Raw genomic sequence first — 19,545 nt, 5'->3', positions numbered from 1 at the left:
ATTGGTTAATTGCTGACCTCATCTGAATTTTTTTTTAGAAATCTTGTGTTATATTTTATGTTTTCTACATCTTTGCACTTATTCTTATGTCCAAAGCTTTCAATTCTGTTTTTATTCGAAATTCTAATTAATTTCAAAAATATTGGCTTACAATATCTAGTCCGGAATAAGAATCGTCATTCTGAGTTCCAGGAATAACATTGATTTGAAATGTTGATTCTGATAAATTTTGGATTATGTCAGTGAAGTTTATTGTTTTTTCGAGTTTGAGTGATGGTCATGAATAAAAAACTGGTTAAAGAAATATATTTCTTTATATTTATTATGAATTTTTGGCATTGTTATTATTTCCAGTTCAATTTCAACTTCGAATACCCTACCCCAAGGCCGGGCCTTCGTTCGGGCCTGAAAAAACCCTTACTATTTTTTGGCCATATTGATTTTAAAGTCACACTACATAAGTCTTTGAAAAAGAGGGATCCATTAGTTATTGGATAGATATCAATTGAACCTTTGGGTAATATTTCAAAAAATTCTTCAAATTTAAGAGTTAATCGTTGGCATTGTAATATTTCGTTCTCGATGGCATATTTCGTTCTCCAATGGTTGACATATTGGAATTTTTTTTCCATGTTGGAAACATTTAAAAACGATTAAAAAACATCTTTTAGTCACATTTTTTGTAATTTTTCAATCAAAGTTCAATTACTCAAATTATAGATTTTTTTTAACTTTCTAAGGTAACAGCAATGTTGTTTTGCTCTATTCGGCAAATTTTTCTAGATTATTAGATTTTTGTTAGGGATTCCAGTTACGAAAGATGACTGCGAGATTGTATAACACCCAGGATCAAGTTTCCTCACCTCATTCTTCCCCTAGTGACCTCACACTTAACGACGTCATAAACGCCACAACTCTTCAGAATCAGAAATTAATCAGTAAATTGTTCAACGTCATTGACAAGAAGCGGATGACTGATTTCTTTATGGGAGCTGCTCAAGATCAAGATGATCAATCGTGACTGTTGTATTTTAGTTGTGAAACGTCTCAGAGGAAGGGGAATCTCCCCGACTAACTCTCGAAGATCAGTCGTTTGGTGAACGTCGACCGGACACGACTAATGTGCTCTGAAACATTTCAAATAACCTATCATGGAAGCTGTTTACAAACTAGTGGTGCTGTTGTTGGTGCTTTTGTTTGGAGATTCAGTACACTGTCAAGAAGGTAATATGAAATACTTAATCCAAGTAACCAGTAACATTTATTACTAAAATCAAACTAATCGTAGCATGCCGTACACCGAACCAACGTGATGGACGCTGCATTCCACGAGTCGAGTGTCGTAGTTTCAGTCAGTACTTCACCCCGGACAGAATTCTCAGCCAGGACGAGTTGAATTTTGTCCGGATGTCGCAGTGTCAGCCGCGTAAAATTTGCTGCCCCGATCGAGTGGTTTCTCCTGATCCACTTCCTGTGACTACTACTTCAACGCCCCAGCCTACTACGGTGCTACCATCTACCGGTGGAAGCAGCGATCAAGTCAAACTGCCCGACCCGAGTAAGTTCGAATGTGGCCTGGACCATCTGGGTGATCGCATTTATGGCGGTGTAAACGCATCGATCGATGAGTTCCCCTGGTTTGCGCTGCTCGAGTACCAATCGAAGAAAGGAATCAAGGAGTTCAAATGTGGTGGTTCCCTGATTTCTCGGCGTTATGTCATGACCGCGGCTCACTGCTTGGCAAATAAAAAGTTAGACGATGGAGAACGATTGTAAGTGAATTTAGGATATTAGGAAACAAAATTTGTTGGAAATAATTCGATTTTTTTTTCTACTGATCAACAGCCTCGGAGTGCGACTTGGTGACCACAATACCGAGACGGAGGTTGACTGCGAAGGAGTGTACTGTGCCGATCCGCCGCAAAATTTCGGTTACGAAGAAATAATCTTTCATCCGGGGTTTTCCAAAGACAATCAGGCGATCCACCACGATATTGCCTTGATCCGATTGGATCGTGAGGCAGTGTTTAACGATTTTGTTACACCGGTTTGCCTTCCGGATTCTCGTTTCTCGTCGACGGTGGTCGGTCGAAATGTGACCATCGTTGGATTCGGCCACACAAGCAGACGAAGTAATGCGTTCCCTCTTTGGGAAGTATTGATCTAATAAGTGGATTGGTTTTTTTTTCCTTTTTCATTTCAGTACACAGCGGCATTAAGCAAAAAGCCTTCATACCGATCTTCGATCCGGTGAAGTGTCGAGAGAAATGGTCCTCAAAGCTCCAGCTGGTAGATGAGCAGTTATGTGCCGGAGGCGATTATTATATCGATTCTTGTGGGGGAGATTCTGGAGGCCCTCTGATGACGCAAAGACTGTACTGGACCCAGGAAGGGATCGTATCCTTCGGAAACCGTTGTGGATTAGAGGGATGGCCTGGAATTTACACGCGCGTCGCGAGCTATGTCGATTGGATCAAACAAAACGTTCGGCCATAGAGTGGGGAATCCCCTTCCAGTACTGATCATGAATCAAGTCTCAATCTCAAGGAAACTACAGGGAATACTGCTGTCGATTTGATTATGTTATTAAACCTCTGTCACTGCTTTGAACAACAATCATTTCATTTAAAGTGATGACCTACAATACATCTGAACGTTTTTCTTCCATCCAATTTAATCTGTTTCTTTCCATCATTCAACCGAGTGGAGAGCGAGTTTCTTGTATTATCTCTCCACTCGATGGAGCTGATCTCTCATCTCAGTTTGGAAGGCGAAAAATCAACAAACGAACCAACGATCTTCCTGAAAACAAATCTTCGCTAGCAAAGCCGTCGTGGTCGGATGCGGTTGACGTTCATTGAGCGTTTCCCAAAGCCTTATCAGCCATTATCGGCGCCGTAATTAGTTATATTTCGACCGTCGATCGAGTTAGCCACGCGAGAAAGTCTTTGTGTGGGCTACGATGTCAAATCACATCGCAGTAGCCATTTTAGTGGTGACAACTTTTGGTGCACTCATCGTGCCATCATTGCAAGGTACGTATGGTTTTTGGATTAAAAAAAACCAGTAGACAACAACGATGGCGAAGAATGCGTTTAATTTCCGAACGGTTTCGTTACGACAGATTCTGCACCAGTATGGGAGGTCGCTCAGAGTTGTACCATTCCGAACGAGCTGCAAAAGGGAGTTTGTGCAAAACCTCAGAACTGTCCGGCGTACACGGTCATCAGCGATCATACCGATTTGAGCTCGGTAGGAAGGGTCAGTTTTATCAAACAGATCCAATGTAACCGATCATCTGAACCGGAAAATACTCGAGCTGCCCTACCCGCCGATGGAACCGTTTGCTGTCCTCGTTCCGGGAACTACAGGTTAATACACTAGAAAAAAACGCTAATTCAACCGAAATAGATAAGAAAGCGCGAGGTCAAGTTTGTTTTGTTTCGTTCCCATAACCGGCACACAAAAGGGGATGAAGGAGCTGTGAGAGGAAAAATTCTTAGAAAATTGTAATCTTCTTCCAACAGAAAACCGACGATTAGTGCCAACATTCCCAGGCGCGCTCGACCCCCGGCACCGGACATTCATTCGCGGCTAAGTGGAATGGACGACGACGTGTGCGGCTACCAGGCTTACGGCCCAAAGATCAAGGGCGGGGAGATTGCCAACATTGACGAATTTCCCTGGATGGCGTTGTTGATCTATGCACTTAGTAAGTTCAATCTGTGAAAATGCTTCGATGAGATACAATAAATGTAGTTTTTTTTTCTTGTAGAAACGTCCAATAGCCTGGTTCACGGATGTGGAGGGGTGCTGATCAGTAGGAACTTTGTTTTGACGGCCGCTCATTGTGTCTCGGGCAAGGAATACGAATCGAAGGGACCGTTGTGAGTATGATATTCAGAAAACAATTAAAATGATAACCAAATCTTCATATATTCTGTACGTGCTTATTGCGATCATCAAACTCAACTGATCATATGAAGCTTCTCTTAAAACGGTGCGGAAGGAATATGTTCTCATTCTCTCTTTCTCACTGTCTTTTGACTATTATGACGTGGATGGCACCGTTGTTGGTTTCAAAGGAAGAGGCTTTGCTCTGGATTACAATTTCACAGATAGGCGAATTCCTTCTCATGATTCCCACTTTAAGTTTGATTTTCCTGTTTTAAACTTGAATTAAACAACCAATAAAATTTTTAGAAACCCTGGCAATAACAATAAATAGAAATGCCGTCTAAAACTTGGCCAATTTGACCGTAGGTAGCAGTGGCACCGAAACAATCGACCACGTGTAAGCTCGGTTAAAATTCCGATTCGGAAGGTGATGATAGTGAAACAAGAAAGACCAATAGAAGGCCAGAACACTTGCGAGATATACACGTATACGTAGATTAGATAAAAAAACGAAAAGTACCCTTACCTAAAAAAAACACTTTTTCATAGCCAGCCGCTTAAATTTAATTAAAAACCCGCTTCTCGATGGCAATTATGGTAAGAAGGAAAGTTTTAGACTTTTTCTGCCCTTTATAAATATTTCGGTATCGACTTTTGAATACGGCGAATGCGCCAACATTGCTGTTTCGAGAAAATCACTTTCAAAGTTTGACAGCTACATAAGCTCTCAGCAAAAATGTTATTTTGTTTCATTTATTTCTCGAAAACCAAATATAACTTTTAAATAACTCTATACCATCGAAATGTAGGTCTTCGAACGTACTTTTTCACCCAGTTGATAACTCAGTTTATTTACATTTGGCGCATTCGCCCTATTCAAAATTTGCTACCGATTAAATTATAACTTTCTTTAAGAAAAATCTCTGAATCAACTACATGTCATAATCTAAGCTCTGTGAGAAATTCAATATTCAAAAGAATGGACCAGTTATATAAAAACCAACGACTGACCAAATTAGTGTTTTATGCTTCTTGCCCAAACAAAATTTCCCATACAAATTAGGTATCGTAAACCGGAGTAACATTGATCAACAAGAAAATTTTCCACAAAATTCTCAATAACTAAATCTAAAGTAAAAATATCTCAAAACTTTTTTCAACGTTTAAAAACCTATTGAGTTGAGTTTTAAATTGATAAAAAAAAATTGGTTTGTTTTTGAAATATCTATTTTTTTCAAAGCCTTACAGACGAAATCAAAGCGTTTAGAAGTAAACAGGTTGATTTATAAGAGAGTTAAAATTTTTTCCTTAGTAAATGTATAGTTTTGATGTAGTTATTTTGTAGTTTGAGGTAAATTTTTGATAGTTTAAAAATAGGGACATTTTCCAAGAGTAAGCCAGTTTAGGACAAAAGGCTAGAAAACTCTATCAAATGTAAAGTTTTTAGGAAAAAATAAAAGGAGAATAGTGCGAGGGCCTGCCCTAGGGAATTGAATAAAGGCAAAATTTCATTTGTTTTTGTAGCTTAAAATTTATAAGTAATTTTAAAAAATTTAGCCCCATAATTTATGCAGCATCTTTGTCCATCTTTCGATTTTCACAACACATTAAGGATCGCGATGTTGTTTTGTTTGGATCGCGTAGAAATCTAAACCAAGAAACACAGAAATTCAGATGGTTTTTTCTATCCTTTAAGATAAAAAAAAACTATTAGAAACCATCAAAATAGGGACTGTTACCCCAAAGCATCAAATCCTAAACAGAGACGGAATCGATGTTTAAATCAAATTTCAAATAGTTTAATAAATTTCCGCAACCATGTTTTACGTTTATAGGAGTCCAGTACTAGTTTTAAAATTATGAAACATGCTACATTCCCCTTAACAGAAAAACTGATTGAAAATATTAAAACCAATAAAAAGATCAATCTTCCCCCTTTGCGTTGTGTGCATACAAATCTTAGATTTTTAAACAGTTAAGTTTTTTTTCTCCTACAATCGTAGAAGGCCACGCAAACCTCAGCTATTCAAACGAACTATGATCGTTGGAATATTAAAAAACAAGTTGTCCATCATAGTAGGCGCATCTTTGTTTTAAAAATTTTCGGAAAAAATATACCAATACTCTCCAAATTCGTAGAAAATTTGTCCGGCTGCGGGAGTACAACATCTACCAGGACCCGGATTGCGTCATCGAGAACAACTTCCAGGACTGCTCGGACGACAAGATCGATGCGGAACCGCGTAACATTCTGCTGCACCCGATGTACGACTCGGAATTCCGCAGCAAGTACCACGACATCGCGCTGATCGAAATTGACGATACGCCGGAATATTCGGACTTTCTGCGGCCGATCTGCCTTCCCGAGGCCCACTACGATAATGGGGTCGCAAAGGGGCGATATTTCAGCGTGGCCGGCTGGGGTCGGACGGATATCTGTGAGTAGGCTTTTTGCGTCTCTGAATTTGAACTTGAGTGAAATTTACATAATCCCACTTTCGTTTTGCGTCGCAGTCCGGAAGCAACTCGGCAACAATGCGCTCAGCCCGATCAAGCTGAAGGTGATTCTGCCGTTCGTCGATGCTGAAACTTGCCAGAAGGTGTTCCGGCCTCAGCGTTTGGAGCTAAGTTCCGGCCAGTTGTGTGCCGGTGGACAAAATGCCCGCGATACCTGTAGCGGAGACAGTGGATCTCCGCTGATGCACTATGATCCGCAGCACGGCGTGTGGGTTCTGACCGGGCTGGTTTCCCTGGGCGTTCGAGATTGCGGCACCGAAGGTGTTCCGGGTGTCTACACCAACGTACGCGAATATCTTCCGTGGATCAAACAGAACGCTCGTATGATGCGCTAAAGACACGACGACATCCGCGGTAGAAACGTGATGATTGCTCTCGGAACAGGTTTGTGGATTTGATGAAACCGGTCATGCTGTATGGGAAACCTCCAACCGAAAACGTCACTCTGCAGGGAGGAAGCAACCGGCATTTTTTCTATCGAGATAATAATATTGTATACAAGTAAGCAACAGATTGGAAACGAACGTACAGCGGGAATAAAACAACTGTAATATTCGAACTCAGACATGACGTCAGTTTAAACAAGTGCCAAGATTTGTGGAAGATTCAAATAAACAAACTTAGCTACCTACTATCTTTTTTCGAATTCTCTTTTGAATTTTGGTTTTCCATTTTAAGAGATGGCAGTTGGTTAATCAGTTGGATTAGTTGACTTTGGCAAATTGGGAGAACAACTTCAGCCGAAAAAGAATTCCTTTCCATAAACCTGCAGAAAAACAATAATGAATCGTGTTATTTGTTAGAAAATTAACAGCAAACAGTTGGCGTGTGTTTTTCTGATTTACTTATTTACACGCGTGTTTCTATAAGCTTTTAAACAAGTTTAAATTACTCCAATTTAGTGAAAAAATATGTGGATAATCCTTCGTATGTTGAACTTACAGGTGGTTTTTAAACGATATAGTAAAGAGCATATTGTGCTTTTCATAGTGTGTGTAATAGATATCTCTTTTCAAATTTTTTGAATAGTGCTTGAACATTAAAATCAAAGGAATTGTTAGCGTAATTACGAGTTATCAATAGAGTCTGGGAATTTATTGAACAAAGGGTCTACATTAGGGTACAGAGCCCGTTCTATTTTGACAACATTCAATTTAGGCAACATTCGTTTTTGGCTATTGGAAAAATAAAACAAAAACGAAAAAATGAAAAATAGTTATCGATTGTCAAAAATTGCAAAAATCATAAAAATTTCATAGATTTGAAAAAAAAAATTCTATAAAAGACTATAAACGACAAAAAAATATCCAGAAAAAGATTCGAAACGATAAAAGCAACAAATATTATAAAAATAACAAACCCAAGATTCAGAAAGGAATCAGAAACCAAAATGAAAAATGGAAAAACTGATCGGTCATTTTTGTCATTTTTGTAATTTTTTTTTCTTTTTTGTCATTATTGTCATTTTTGTCAATTTCGTCATTTTTGTCATTATTGTCATATTTTTCATTTTGGTCCATTCAGTAATTTTTGTCATTTATGTCATTTTTGATATTTTCTTCATTTTTGTCATTTTTCTCATTATGGTCATTTTTGTCATTTTTGCCATTTTTGTCTTTTTTGTCGATTTTAATTTTTGTCATTTGTGTCATTTTTGGTTTTTTTTCCACTTCTATCAATGTTGTTATTCTTGTAATTTTACTCATTTTTGTCATATTTCTCAGTTTTGTAATTTTTGTCATTTTCGTCATTTTTGTCGTTTTGGCACTTATTCAAACAACTCAACTCATATTTTTTCATTTTCTCTTAAATTTCTTTTTTTTTTGAAGATCAAAATTTGGAGAGTTTTGAGTGACTCCTACATCAAGTCTGAGTTAAGTTAAGCTGAAAATTCTTACAGGTTAGATTTAACACAGGTTTCTTTCTTATAACAATCAACAAAATGAATACAGGTACTCCGTTTTTTAAATTCTACATGTCCGTTTTGCGGCCACCTCAATCATCACAGTTCCATCCTTTGATGAACTGCTTTATCCACTACACCTTATCCTCTGGCGCTCTGAACTAGCCCTATCGCATTGCACAGATAGTAATTCATGATTCAACCATCTACAGCGCAACAGTATGGTATTTACTAGTTATATTTCTTCGTAGTAAATTCTCCTCATTGATTAGAATCGATCCTCACTTAATCAACCGCGTGCGTCACATCTAATCAGGGCAAATCGTAAGAATTTATCGAGCCACTAAAACCCATTTAAAGGCTACGCTTGTCAGCGACCACTAAGTGTGCAATTGGATCCTCGCGTTCACTCCGTAAGCACTCCCTAAGTCAGCAGTCGGTAGTGTGATCAGCGTCAATTCTCCAAGTGCTTGCACATACTAGATACCGAACTTATTTTCCACGTTCCGACAGCTGTTGCTGCTGCTGGCTGCTCATTACCGTCGTCGTGGAGTGGCGAAGAATAAATCTAAGATAGCAGACGGTGGTGAATCAAACGAGTTGTATTTTCCGCAGCATCAGCTCAAATTTCCTCCCGATCACATAGCGTACTCTATGGGAAACGGGGATTCACTCGCTTACTGACTGCTGCAAACATATGTTGAACCATTTGGTGAAGAATCGTTTCTTTGGCGAATTTAGTGAAAACAAAATTATTTCTCAAGAAAATTAGAATCGCAGTAGTCGACGCGCCGTGCCGTTGATCAGAAAAAAAGGCGCGCAGAGCGCCGTCTATTTTCGATCAAAGGTGGCCACGACCACGTTCCAAGCATATATCGTTTCGCATAACGTATGCGCGAAGTCGTTGGAACGTCTTTCTTTCCGAACAAACAAGTTTATTTGGTGGAAAGCAGCGTAGCGATTTGTATTTTTTTTTCGGGGTGCAGGAAAAGTAGTCTTTCGATTGCCGTTGTCATGACCACCACTATCGAAATCGGAGTGCTGTTGTTGATCGTCTCGACGATAACAGTAGTCGATTCACGGGCCACTCGATCAATTGCGAAAGGTTTGTTGACGTGATTGCTTATACACGTGACGTTAATCGGTTGTGAGAGGATAATAATTCAATTCATTAACAATTCCACTAGGTGGCGACGAAGCAAACTGTGATCTACCGGGCGAAACAGGTAGTGGTAGTGTTGTCGGAACCTGTCAAAGTGTCGACGCCTGCTTAGCTTACCGTCGGTTAATGAATGATAGTGACTTCAATTCATTGCTATCGGATCGGATCGATTTTCAAGTAAAAGTTCGTTGCGGGAAGCACGATGGCTCGGAAGTTTGCTGTCCTCCGGAGGGAGAATCGTATCGATCGTTGTTTGAAGAATCTGACGTCCAGGTCAGACCATTTGTGGAGCAACAGGATGAGCAGTGTGGATATCAGGCGTTCGGGTTTCGCATTCTAGGTGGCAAATTGGCATCGATCGACGAGTTCCCCTGGACGGCTATGTTGTTGCGTCAAGAGAGTGAGTAAGCCCCTTCAGAGAGTTGCTCATCGTCAGCGGAGGGGTTTTTCCAAAGTCATTCAAGGAATCGTATGGTTGATTTTTTTTGTTTATTTATCAGCTTTATCTCGAAGTCTGCTTTACCATTGTGGAGGCGCGCTTATTAGTCGGACGTTTGTACTAACGGCGGCACATTGCGTCGTGGATGAAACGGGAAGAGCAGCCAAGGGGCAGAATCAGATGTAAGTCAATTCCGTATTCTTAAGTCCAAAACTATTCTGACTATCGTTGAAGCTGTTGAATCATACCATAGCTTACCAATAATAAGCGTGCAGGGTTTTCGTTTAAGGGTAGTAGTTGGGTCTTAAATAACAATATTATTCTCACTGTTAAACAGGGAAAATAAAATCATTTTTTGCCATTGATCCTTCAGAGATGTGATTCTTTTAAATTCATCTTTGAAAACAGTATGTACACAGAAATGCTAATACCTCTCATAAGGGCCGTGAATATTTAAGTTTTTGCATGAAACAGTAAACGCGAAGTGTATCTTCTGTTTTGTTAAATCTGATAGCCACGCATCAAAAAAATTTATGGGTCGAGGTTCAGCAACGAAAAAGAAAGATCCTTAGTGAAAAATTAAGTAGCGGGAAGTCGAGTCCCCTAAAGTAGAATCGCAATAGAAAATCAGATATTGCGTTTTTCATCGCATTTTCGTGCAGATGGGCAGTATACGTTGTTCGCTATCGCATTTACCATTAGAATTAGAAAATTTCCTTCATTGATACGGTTTTTATAGCTATCTTACCATGCTTGAAAATTACACTTTTCAGAAATGGTCGAGTAAAATAGACACTGCAAAGAAAAAGTATATTTTGCCGGAAAAATGGCTGTAAAAGCACATATTTTTGTGAGAAAAATATTTTAGAAAGTGTTTAAACCATAAGAAAACCAGCTGGTCTGAGTCTAGAAGCAAAACAGTGTGGTTTTCGGAATTTCGTATTTTATAGAAATTATCTTGACAGGGGATCAAGTTTTTACTATTTTATGGCCTTTTTGAGATGCTAAGTCCTTTCAACCGACAATTGCTCTTGCCAAGGTCGTTTGAAGACATATGGAGGATCAAACCCATGAATAGTTCGAAATATCTACCTGGAGAAACAATGTGCTCATTTTACTCGACCTTGAAGTGCCCGTCTTACCCGCCTTAGCAACATTTTTTTTCAGTTAAATCGGTTGAAATTTCTGAGGACAGAAAATTACATCAAATGATGGATCCTCAAAGTTTTTCTTTGTTTTGCTTACTATTTTGAAACCTTGCTTGATGTAAATGAACAAGGGGTCTCGAAAGTGTTGATACACTTAGACGAAATATTGAAAGTGTCCGTTTTGCCCGCTGTATCTTTCGTACCCCACTTTCCCCTACCAAAAGGATGCATTACCAACATTAAAATGCGTTTCTAGAGACTTGGAGCAAGTTTTGAGCAACCTTAGCGAAAATCGGGTACCAAACGCCGGCTGATGCTTTGGTAGCATGCGAGCTGAGATAGGGGCTCCGTTCTCGTCTGTTCTCTATGTCAGGGGCAGCGTGCGGATGGCAAAAACGTCCTGGTGGTGTTAGGAACCCAACACAGTAACATCACGACAGTCCTCCTGCGAGATCGTTGGGATAGCTGCGGGCCTTGCGAGCCCTTTACTTCAAAAATATTTTGCAATGAAAAATGAAAAAAAATTTCGGATGGAAATCGGCAAAGACCCACGTAACGAAAAGGGACCAGCAATTGGAAACTTGGAACATGGAAGCGCCGATCTCTTAATTTCATGGGTAGAACACACGTGCTCTCTAAAGAATTGAAAATCCGCAAATTGGACATCATAGCGCTGCAGGAGGTATGGTGGAAGAGCTCCACGATACCTGCGTTCCGAGATGGTCATACAATCTACCAGAGCAGCGGCAACACACAGGAGCGTGGGACAGCTTGCACAGTGATGGAAAAGATGCAGAAGCGCGTAATCAGGTCAATCAACTCACCAATGTGCCGGTTGAGGATCAAGGGCTTTCTTCTTAAACATTATCATAATTGACATTCCCAGCCTTCACACCTTGTAAGTTCAAGTGACAATAAAGACTAACTCTATGCCCAGCGAGAACGTGAATACGACTTCTGCCCAAAACATGATATCAAAATCGTCATCGTGGATTTTAACGCTCAGGTTAGCCAGGAGGAATAATTCAAACCGTGAAATTGGATGATCCAGCGTGCACAACCTGACCAACGAAAAGGGCCTCAGACTCATCGAATCCTCCAAACGAATTGCCGTACGTATCACCTTTTCCAGCACTGCCTCACACACAAGTAACCTGGAGATCACCGTACCAAACACAATAACAGATTGATCACGTTTTGATAGACAGACGGCACTTCTCGGCCATCATCGACGTCAGATCTTGTCGAGATGCCAACATCAAGTCAGACCGTTATACTGGTGATGGTGAAGTTGGCTTGACGAAGCCCCTCTTGTGGACAATTCGGATACCTTCAACAGCATTGCGGGGAACGTCATCGGGCATGCGGAATGAACTCGACGGAACGACTGTTCCGACAAGGAGTGTAGTAGGCTGACGGACGAAGAGAGGAGGAGCTCGAAGAGCAAGATCAGCTGCATCATTTCCAGGAAACACGAAAGTTCTAACAGGAACTTAACGCATCCCGCAAAGGCTTCGCGCTGCAGGTTGCAATGTGCCGGGATAAGGACGGAGCATCCTGACGGACAATTTTGAGGTGATCAAAAGGTAAAAGCAGCACTTCGATGAACACCTGAACGGCGCACATGCAGGAGACCAAGACAGTGGGGGAAGGCACATCGCCGGCGAAGTGTTCGCTGCGAATCCGATAATAACGAGACGAGCGAGGCGGTTAGACTTAGTGGAGCGTGATCTTGCAAATGTGGAATGCCCAAGACATTGGAGAACGGTTGCCATGGACCGAGTGAATTTTAGGAATTATAGATATTCATCAGGTCATGTCGTGAGACAGAAAAATATGTAAATAAATAACGTATTGCCCGGGATGTTTATCACAAAATTTAGGAACAGTCCGGCCCGGCCCGGTTGCCCGAATTTCATAAAAAAAATGCCCTGATTTTGCCCGGAATAATTCACTTTATATGGCAAATCAACTAAAAAAAGATAAAAAATTTTTTGTAAAATTTTATATTTATGTCTCCAAAACGAATTTGTTTTAGCAAGTTTTATAAAAATGATCATGAACAGTTTTTTTAGAATCCAAAAATTTAAAATCTGTTTTTCAATGTTTTTTTTTCTTTATTTTTGTTGAATAATTTCAGGGTTTTGACAAAATTCGCCCGTATATTGCCCGTATTTTTGGTCGTCCATTTTGAAATCAATTGACCGGATTTTTTGTTTTCATACGAAATATCATCCATTCCAGTGTATGATCATTCAGTTGAACCAAATTTGGTTCTTTGCATTCTGTTATAAAAAATAATTCTTAAACCAATTAAGAACCGTATCGTTGATACCAACTCTATCTTAAAATCCAGATACAGAGCAACTGTGTAGCTACTATTTTCAATATTGATCTTCCAGTTTCGAAGTATCAAATTAAAAACAGGTTCTGTTGGATGTTGTTTCCTAAATCCAGGCTGCTCTGCAATAAGTGTTTCATGGGGCTCAATAAAGTGTAAAAACTGCATTTCATGTCCCTAAGTAATTAGAGCATCAATATTGCCAAAAAAAATCCGGAGTTCTTGACAAAACCAATATTGAAATTTTGTTATTAGACCAAACAAATGTTTTACGATTTTCGATAAATTATTTTTATATATATTATCGAAAAGTCATTTCAAACAAATTCAGTCTAGAAAAATAGCAATTCTTATTAACAGTGTACTTAAGATTACCCTTATCAGTATTAGAAATTCTATTCCAGAGATATCCAAAAACATTTAGAAAATCTTTTTAAATTCCCAAAAAATTAACAGTCAGAATTTTTAGACTCTTCAACAAAATTTTCTTGAAAATCTGTTAAATTATAGATTTTCCTCACCCCTGGCTTAAACATATTTCAGGTTGTTTGTCTTTTCAGAGTATTTTTTTGTGACAGCTTTCAACATTTTAGTGCTAGGTTTTGTTCTAAAGTCATTTGAAATTGTTCCGTTGATAGTTAACATTTCCTGTTTTTTTTTTCTTGCTAATTTGCGCTACAAACAGGTTTTACTTACTAGGTAATACTGGAGTACTAATTTGACCTTTCACATAACCATCATCATCATCTTAAAAAGCACATAGGGTAAAACTGTACAAGACGCACCAGCTAAGCATAATTGCTATTTACAGCGATACCAAACATTTAAGAACCAAATTGAAAGTTGACGACAATCCAAGGGTGAAATATACGTATTATCGAAAAGAAAAAATATGATAAAAACACGATTTTGACTACATTTTTGTAAAAAACTAAAACAGCCAGAAAACAAACCGCGGGGTAGAACGCCAAAACAAGTGGACAGAACGCACCAAACAGGAAGGGTGGTGAGAAATAGAACAATGATTATACGGAATGTAATTATTGGAACACCAAAGGTTTAATTACATGTTCATCGTATTTTTGTAAACTACCATTCTATGGCTAAAAATCATTTAGTATTGCTAAACTCACCGAAAATTTCGCTTTTCAAAATATACTTTTTATATCCTTATATATAAAACGCCTTCAAGTAGGCAACGAAATTCAATTTTTTTGACCGATATAGTGATATCGCGGCAAACATGGCGGCCGATAATTTTTTTGAGTCGAATATTGGTGCACCGTTTAAACTCGAACAAGGACAAAGTATGTTATAAATATGCATTATTAACGTAATTTGGAAGTCAGCAAATAAAAATAATGGCATTTTGTTTTGATTTTCTGGTTTTCTCAAAAGTTAACAGCATTCAAAATTTGAGCGTAAAACACGCGGTCTTGTAGGCATTCTGCCTCAATTTTCTTATGATTGATGTTTGATAAAAATTTGTAGGAAGTTTATAAAATACAACAAAATATTTATAGTCTTCCGAAAGTGCACATGGGTGGTGAAACGATAAGCTGAAGTTTGATAAGATTGTGCAGGCTATTTTACCAAAAAACCTTATATGTTACTTATGAAAAATTATAAGTTTCACGCTGATTCCATTAATTCCGTTGTTTCTAAGAACAAAAGTAGATTTTTTGAACTTTTCATCTATTGAATGATGAAAAAGTTTGTTTGCTACAATAAAAATGAAGAAAAACACCATTCGAAGCCGTAGGTTCGTATATATTTGAGAAAGAATGACATGGGCCATCTTACCCCGCTGGTGCGTCTTGTACAGTTTTCCCCTAAGTTAGTAATAGCCCATGCATGATTAATGATCTTAACGTTGTTGAACATTCCTACCTGTTTAGGTATAATCCAATCGAGAGTAAAATTTGCAACACCTTAACTCTCTTTGCAGCAAAACCGTGCGCCTGCGTGAGTACAACACCTACACCGATCCCGATTGCGTCATCGAGGGTGGCTACATGGACTGTGCCGAGGAAAAGTTGGATCTCCCGCCGTTGCGCATAATTCCACATCCGGACTTCAACCCGACCGGCAAGCTGCACGACATATCCTTGATACAGATCGACCCTGTGCCACCCTATTCGGACTTCATACGGCCGATTTGTCTCCCTGAGCGGACGCTAGAAAACGGAGTGGGAGAAAATAAGAAGTTCAGCGTAGCAGGCTGGGGAAAAACCAACTTCTGTGAGTGTGGAAATTTTGAACTGAAAGCAAGGCCTGCCAAGTCATTTAGAGTTTTTTTTTGTTTTAGTTTCGAATCAACCGATCTCGTCCAGTTCTAGTCCCGTAAAGATGAAGGTGGTGTTGCCGTTTGTGGGTTTAGAACGGTGCCGTCGGATTTACCGGAACATGAATGTTCATTTGCAGGAAAGTCACATCTGTGCCGGAGGTCACAAACTGAAAGATTCCTGCGCCGGCGATAGCGGATCTCCTTTGATGTACTACGACTATCTGAGCTCGTTTTGGGTGCTCACTGGAGTGGCTAGCTTCGGAGTGAAGGACTGTGGCCGTGAGGGAGTCCCCGGTGTTTACACCAATGTGCGGGAATACCTGACGTGGATCAAAGAGACAATAAAAGCATGATGTGTGCAAAGAGTATTTTTGTAGTGGTCAAGAACGGGAAAGAAATATTTACCAGGGAGAATTTTTTTCTTTTTTTTTCAACGCGAGAGATGGAGAGAGACATTCGTCAAGGGTGATAGAATTCCCCCGGTGAGATCCGATGGCAGTTGATGACCAAAGTTTGTAAATATAAACCGATAGATAGTGCGGCTTAGCTTGAAATTGTAGGTTCTTCACATTATCAGTCTTCAGTTGTCGGTTGTAGGTTAGAGACAGTATGTTGCGATTTGTGATTACGGTTACGATTTTAACGATCGCGCCAGTTCGTAGTGGTGAAGATCGGGGTCCAATTTGGGAAGTCGTAACAAAATGTCAGATACCGGGTGAATCGGTTGAAGGCATTTGTCGCAAACCGGCCAACTGTCCCGCCTATGGACGGATAAGTGAACTGGATAGTGCATATTCGATCGGACGGTTGAGTTTTATTCAGCAGTTGCAATGCTCGGGGATGTCTGAAGGGGAAATTTGTTGTACTCAAGCTGGAAACGATTATATCAATCCTTCATTGAATGAAAGTGTACCAATAAGGCCTCGAGGTGATGTAATTTCTATCGGAATGAGAAGTGGCTTCGCTCATTGTGGTCTCCAGACTCCCGGAATAAGAGTTTTTGGCGGAGAAATTGCTTCTATCGACGACTTTCCCTGGATGGCAATGCTTCTGTATCAAGATCCCAGGGAAAAGGAACCTCAGCCGGGATGCGGAGGCGCCATTATCAGTACGTCATTTGTTGTGACTGCAGCACACTGCCTGGTTGGGCCGATCATCGAAAGAAAAGGCAACCTGTATGCAAATGTTGTTGAATTTTTGACGTAATCATAACTTTAACCGTGTTTTATTTCATCAGGAAATTGGTCCGATTAGGAGAGTATGACATTAATAGGGATCCAGACTGCATGGTGGTTGGAAAGTTAAAGGATTGCACGTACGGTAAAGTGGACATACAACCCAAACGAATTGTTCCACACCCGGACTACGTACCGACTTCACAACACCAGCACAACGATATAGGGTTAATTCAGCTAAGTCAACCTGTGGAATACACGGACTTCATCCAACCTATCTGCCTACCGGATGCTTCATCTAGTATCGATTCCTACCGCGGGGTGCAGCTCAGTGTGTGCGGTTGGGGTAGAACAAACTTTTTCCGACAGCAGACAGCGCCCAGCATGCCCAGTCCTATCAAGTTGAAGGTGCACTTACCGTACTTCGATCACAAGAGTTGCAAGGAGATCTTTCAGCCCAAGTTGAACCTAAATAATGGGCAAATTTGTGCCGGCGGTAAGAAAGAAAAGGACTCGTGTGCTGGAGACAGCGGTTCACCGCTCATGTACTACGATACTCAGCGAGGAACTTGGCGACTGGTAGGAATTGTAAGTCAGGGAGTTCAAAAGTGCGGCTCGGAGGGCAAGCCCGGTATTTATACCAATGTCCGTGAATACGTCTCGTGGATCGAGAAAAATAGCAAAACTTAACATTTAGTAGAAAATAAATAAAAAGTTCAGAAGTTCGGATGATTTGTAGTAAAATTTGTTTTTTGTTTGTGTTAAATCGGCCATTTTTTTTCTAACTTGAGAAACCAGTGCAGTGCAGTGTAGAAGCTTGAACAAGCTACTGATGTTTAAAGAATTATCGATTTCGGACAGCCGCAGAAAAAGAAGGGGGTAGTTGGCTTAGTAACGGACGATTAAAACTGAAACTTTTATAATTTTGCCATCAAAAATGTTATTAACAATTCTCATGCTGGACTTTGATTTGGTCCTGGATCCTGAGGTAATCTCAGAAACTGATCCTCAGCGAAACTTTTTTTTGTGGAGAAATGAATCCAACTGCGTAAGTTAAAATTTCATGGAAAAGATTTGATGAATCCTACATCCTGAACCTGATCCCAATCCTTAAAGCTATACCCTAATCTGGATTCTAAATCCTTTCCCTTGATCTTGATCCGGGTCTAAATCTAAATCTTTATCCAGCATACCGATACTGAACCATGATCGCGTATCCTGGTGGATCCTGATTAAGAATCTTGGAACCTACAATAGTTAAAAGTTTTTCCGAATTAATTGAAAATTCTAGGGGAATTGAGGGTAAAAACAGCCATAACTACATTTTCGAAAGCGTACGGTGGAGAAAATAGCCTTCATTCGATTTCTCGGAATAAAATCACACTATTTAAATAGGTCTGATCCAACATTTTTCAGTCAGAACATGCTATATCTTAACTTTATCGAAGAAGTTGAGAAATTAAGGGTAAAATTACCATTACTCGGATTTCAGATGCGTGCGGTGGCTCTAACAACCTTAATTCGATTCCTCGGAAAAAAAATCACACAAGATAGGTCTCATTTGATTCAATATTTCGAAGTCCGAGCTCGTTTCTTTCTGAATAAATTGAAAAATGAGGGGAATTGAGGGTAAAACAGTCCATTTTCCAAAGCCGGTAGTAGCTCAAATAGCCATCATTTGATTCTTCGGAGAAAAAATCACACACGATAGATCTATTTTTGTTCAACAATTTCTCGTTCAAATCAATGTGTTTCTGGATTGTTTACAAAATATAAGGGAATTAGAGGTTAAAAAGGCACTTTAACCACTGATCATACTGACAGGACACTTAGAACAAAAATTCGATCATTTTCTGGCTAATTTTTTTCGTCAAATTAAGCAGGTTCGCAATACCGACGGCAGGTGGCGAACCTACAATTTTTCCAATAGAAATGCCCTGTAGGAAAAATGTACCTCTTTTGCACGATTTTATTGTCTAAATTGCCTGTTTTTTTTGCGAAAGTCGGATGGCACTTTCTAACTGGGATAGCATTTCTTCAAATCGATCAATACGCAATCTGGAATCGATATTGCGTACTGTTGGAAATATTATCCAAAAAACGAAATCGAATGTCCAGTCAGTATGGTCAGTGCTATAACTCCGTTCGTAAACTTGTGCAGGCGTATGAAAATATGTCCAATCGATTCTCCGGATATTTTTACTAAAGGGAGGTATATTTTCATACATGTGGTCTGAAAAGGAACCTTCTCATGATTCTGAATTGGTGATTGGAGATACTAAAGCCGGACTTAACCCACAATCCTTCAATGGATCACTTGATGACCTGTCCGATCCCCCCAAAAATCCCTAATAATAGAGTGAAGCTAGTTAATATTTAGTCACTAAGAATCTCGTTGTTTTTAAAATAAGTAAAAATACTTAGCTTCGTGATATGTAGTTGTTTTCCGGTGCACCATTTCACTATTCTTCGAAAATTTTACTCCTTCCGAAGCGATTACACTCAAGAAACAAAAAAACGCTCAAGAGAACTGATGTTGTTGTTGTTTTTGTTGTACATTTATTTAAAGAGGGTTTTTAGACTTGAACTTTTACCCTCAGAGAACTGATTGATTTCTTATTTTATACTGCAATCTACTATTACACATTGACATTATTCTCTTCCTGATAAAAATTA

General features: G+C 39.5%; 2 protein-coding genes across 2 annotated transcripts; both read left to right on the top strand.

Annotated features, from left to right (window-relative positions):
- The first annotated feature begins 1,067 nt into the window (after positions 1–1,067).
- On the top strand, positions 1,068–7,048 carry LOC129759411 (transmembrane protease serine 9-like). Its single transcript, XM_055756855.1, has 9 exons — positions 1,068–1,224; positions 1,289–1,772; positions 1,846–2,132; positions 2,204–2,494; positions 3,125–3,371; positions 3,528–3,712; positions 3,776–3,887; positions 6,037–6,335; positions 6,412–7,048. Exons 1-9 carry the CDS (start codon positions 1,152–1,154, stop codon positions 6,747–6,749), a joined length of 2,316 nt encoding a protein of 771 aa, XP_055612830.1. The 5' UTR covers positions 1,068–1,151; the 3' UTR covers positions 6,750–7,048.
- Positions 7,049–8,592: 1,544 nt separating this feature from the next.
- On the top strand, positions 8,593–19,307 carry LOC129759409 (transmembrane protease serine 9-like). Its single transcript, XM_055756853.1, has 7 exons — positions 8,593–9,422; positions 9,505–9,879; positions 9,980–10,100; positions 15,356–15,648; positions 15,716–16,041; positions 16,292–16,869; positions 16,932–19,307. Exons 1-7 carry the CDS (start codon positions 9,209–9,211, stop codon positions 17,557–17,559), a joined length of 2,535 nt encoding a protein of 844 aa, XP_055612828.1. The 5' UTR covers positions 8,593–9,208; the 3' UTR covers positions 17,560–19,307.
- Positions 19,308–19,545: the final 238 nt, after the last annotated feature.

Source organism: Uranotaenia lowii, unplaced genomic scaffold, assembly GCF_029784155.1.
Source record: "Uranotaenia lowii strain MFRU-FL unplaced genomic scaffold, ASM2978415v1 HiC_scaffold_153, whole genome shotgun sequence".
NCBI classification, from domain to species: Eukaryota; Metazoa; Arthropoda; class Insecta; order Diptera; family Culicidae; genus Uranotaenia; species Uranotaenia lowii.
The sequence above is the reverse complement of the archived record's forward strand: the minus strand, read 5'-3'. Positions and strand labels throughout refer to the sequence as shown.

Bases quoted from the DNA above. Each gene is read 5' to 3' on its own strand.
- LOC129759411 (XM_055756855.1), top strand. From the start codon at position 1,152: ATGGAAGCTGTTTACAAACTAGTGGTGCTGTTGTTGGTGCTTTTGTTT. The intron at 1,225-1,288 runs GTAATATGAAAT...AACTAATCGTAG, and splicing joins TTCAGTACACTGTCAAGAAG to CATGCCGTACACCGAACCAA. The intron at 1,773-1,845 runs GTAAGTGAATTT...ACTGATCAACAG, and splicing joins TTAGACGATGGAGAACGATT to CCTCGGAGTGCGACTTGGTG.
- LOC129759409 (XM_055756853.1), top strand. From the start codon at position 9,209: ATGCGCGAAGTCGTTGGAACGTCTTTCTTTCCGAACAAACAAGTTTAT. The intron at 9,880-9,979 runs GTGAGTAAGCCC...TTTATTTATCAG, and splicing joins TATGTTGTTGCGTCAAGAGA to CTTTATCTCGAAGTCTGCTT. The intron at 15,649-15,715 runs GTGAGTGTGGAA...TTTTTGTTTTAG, and splicing joins CTGGGGAAAAACCAACTTCT to TTTCGAATCAACCGATCTCG.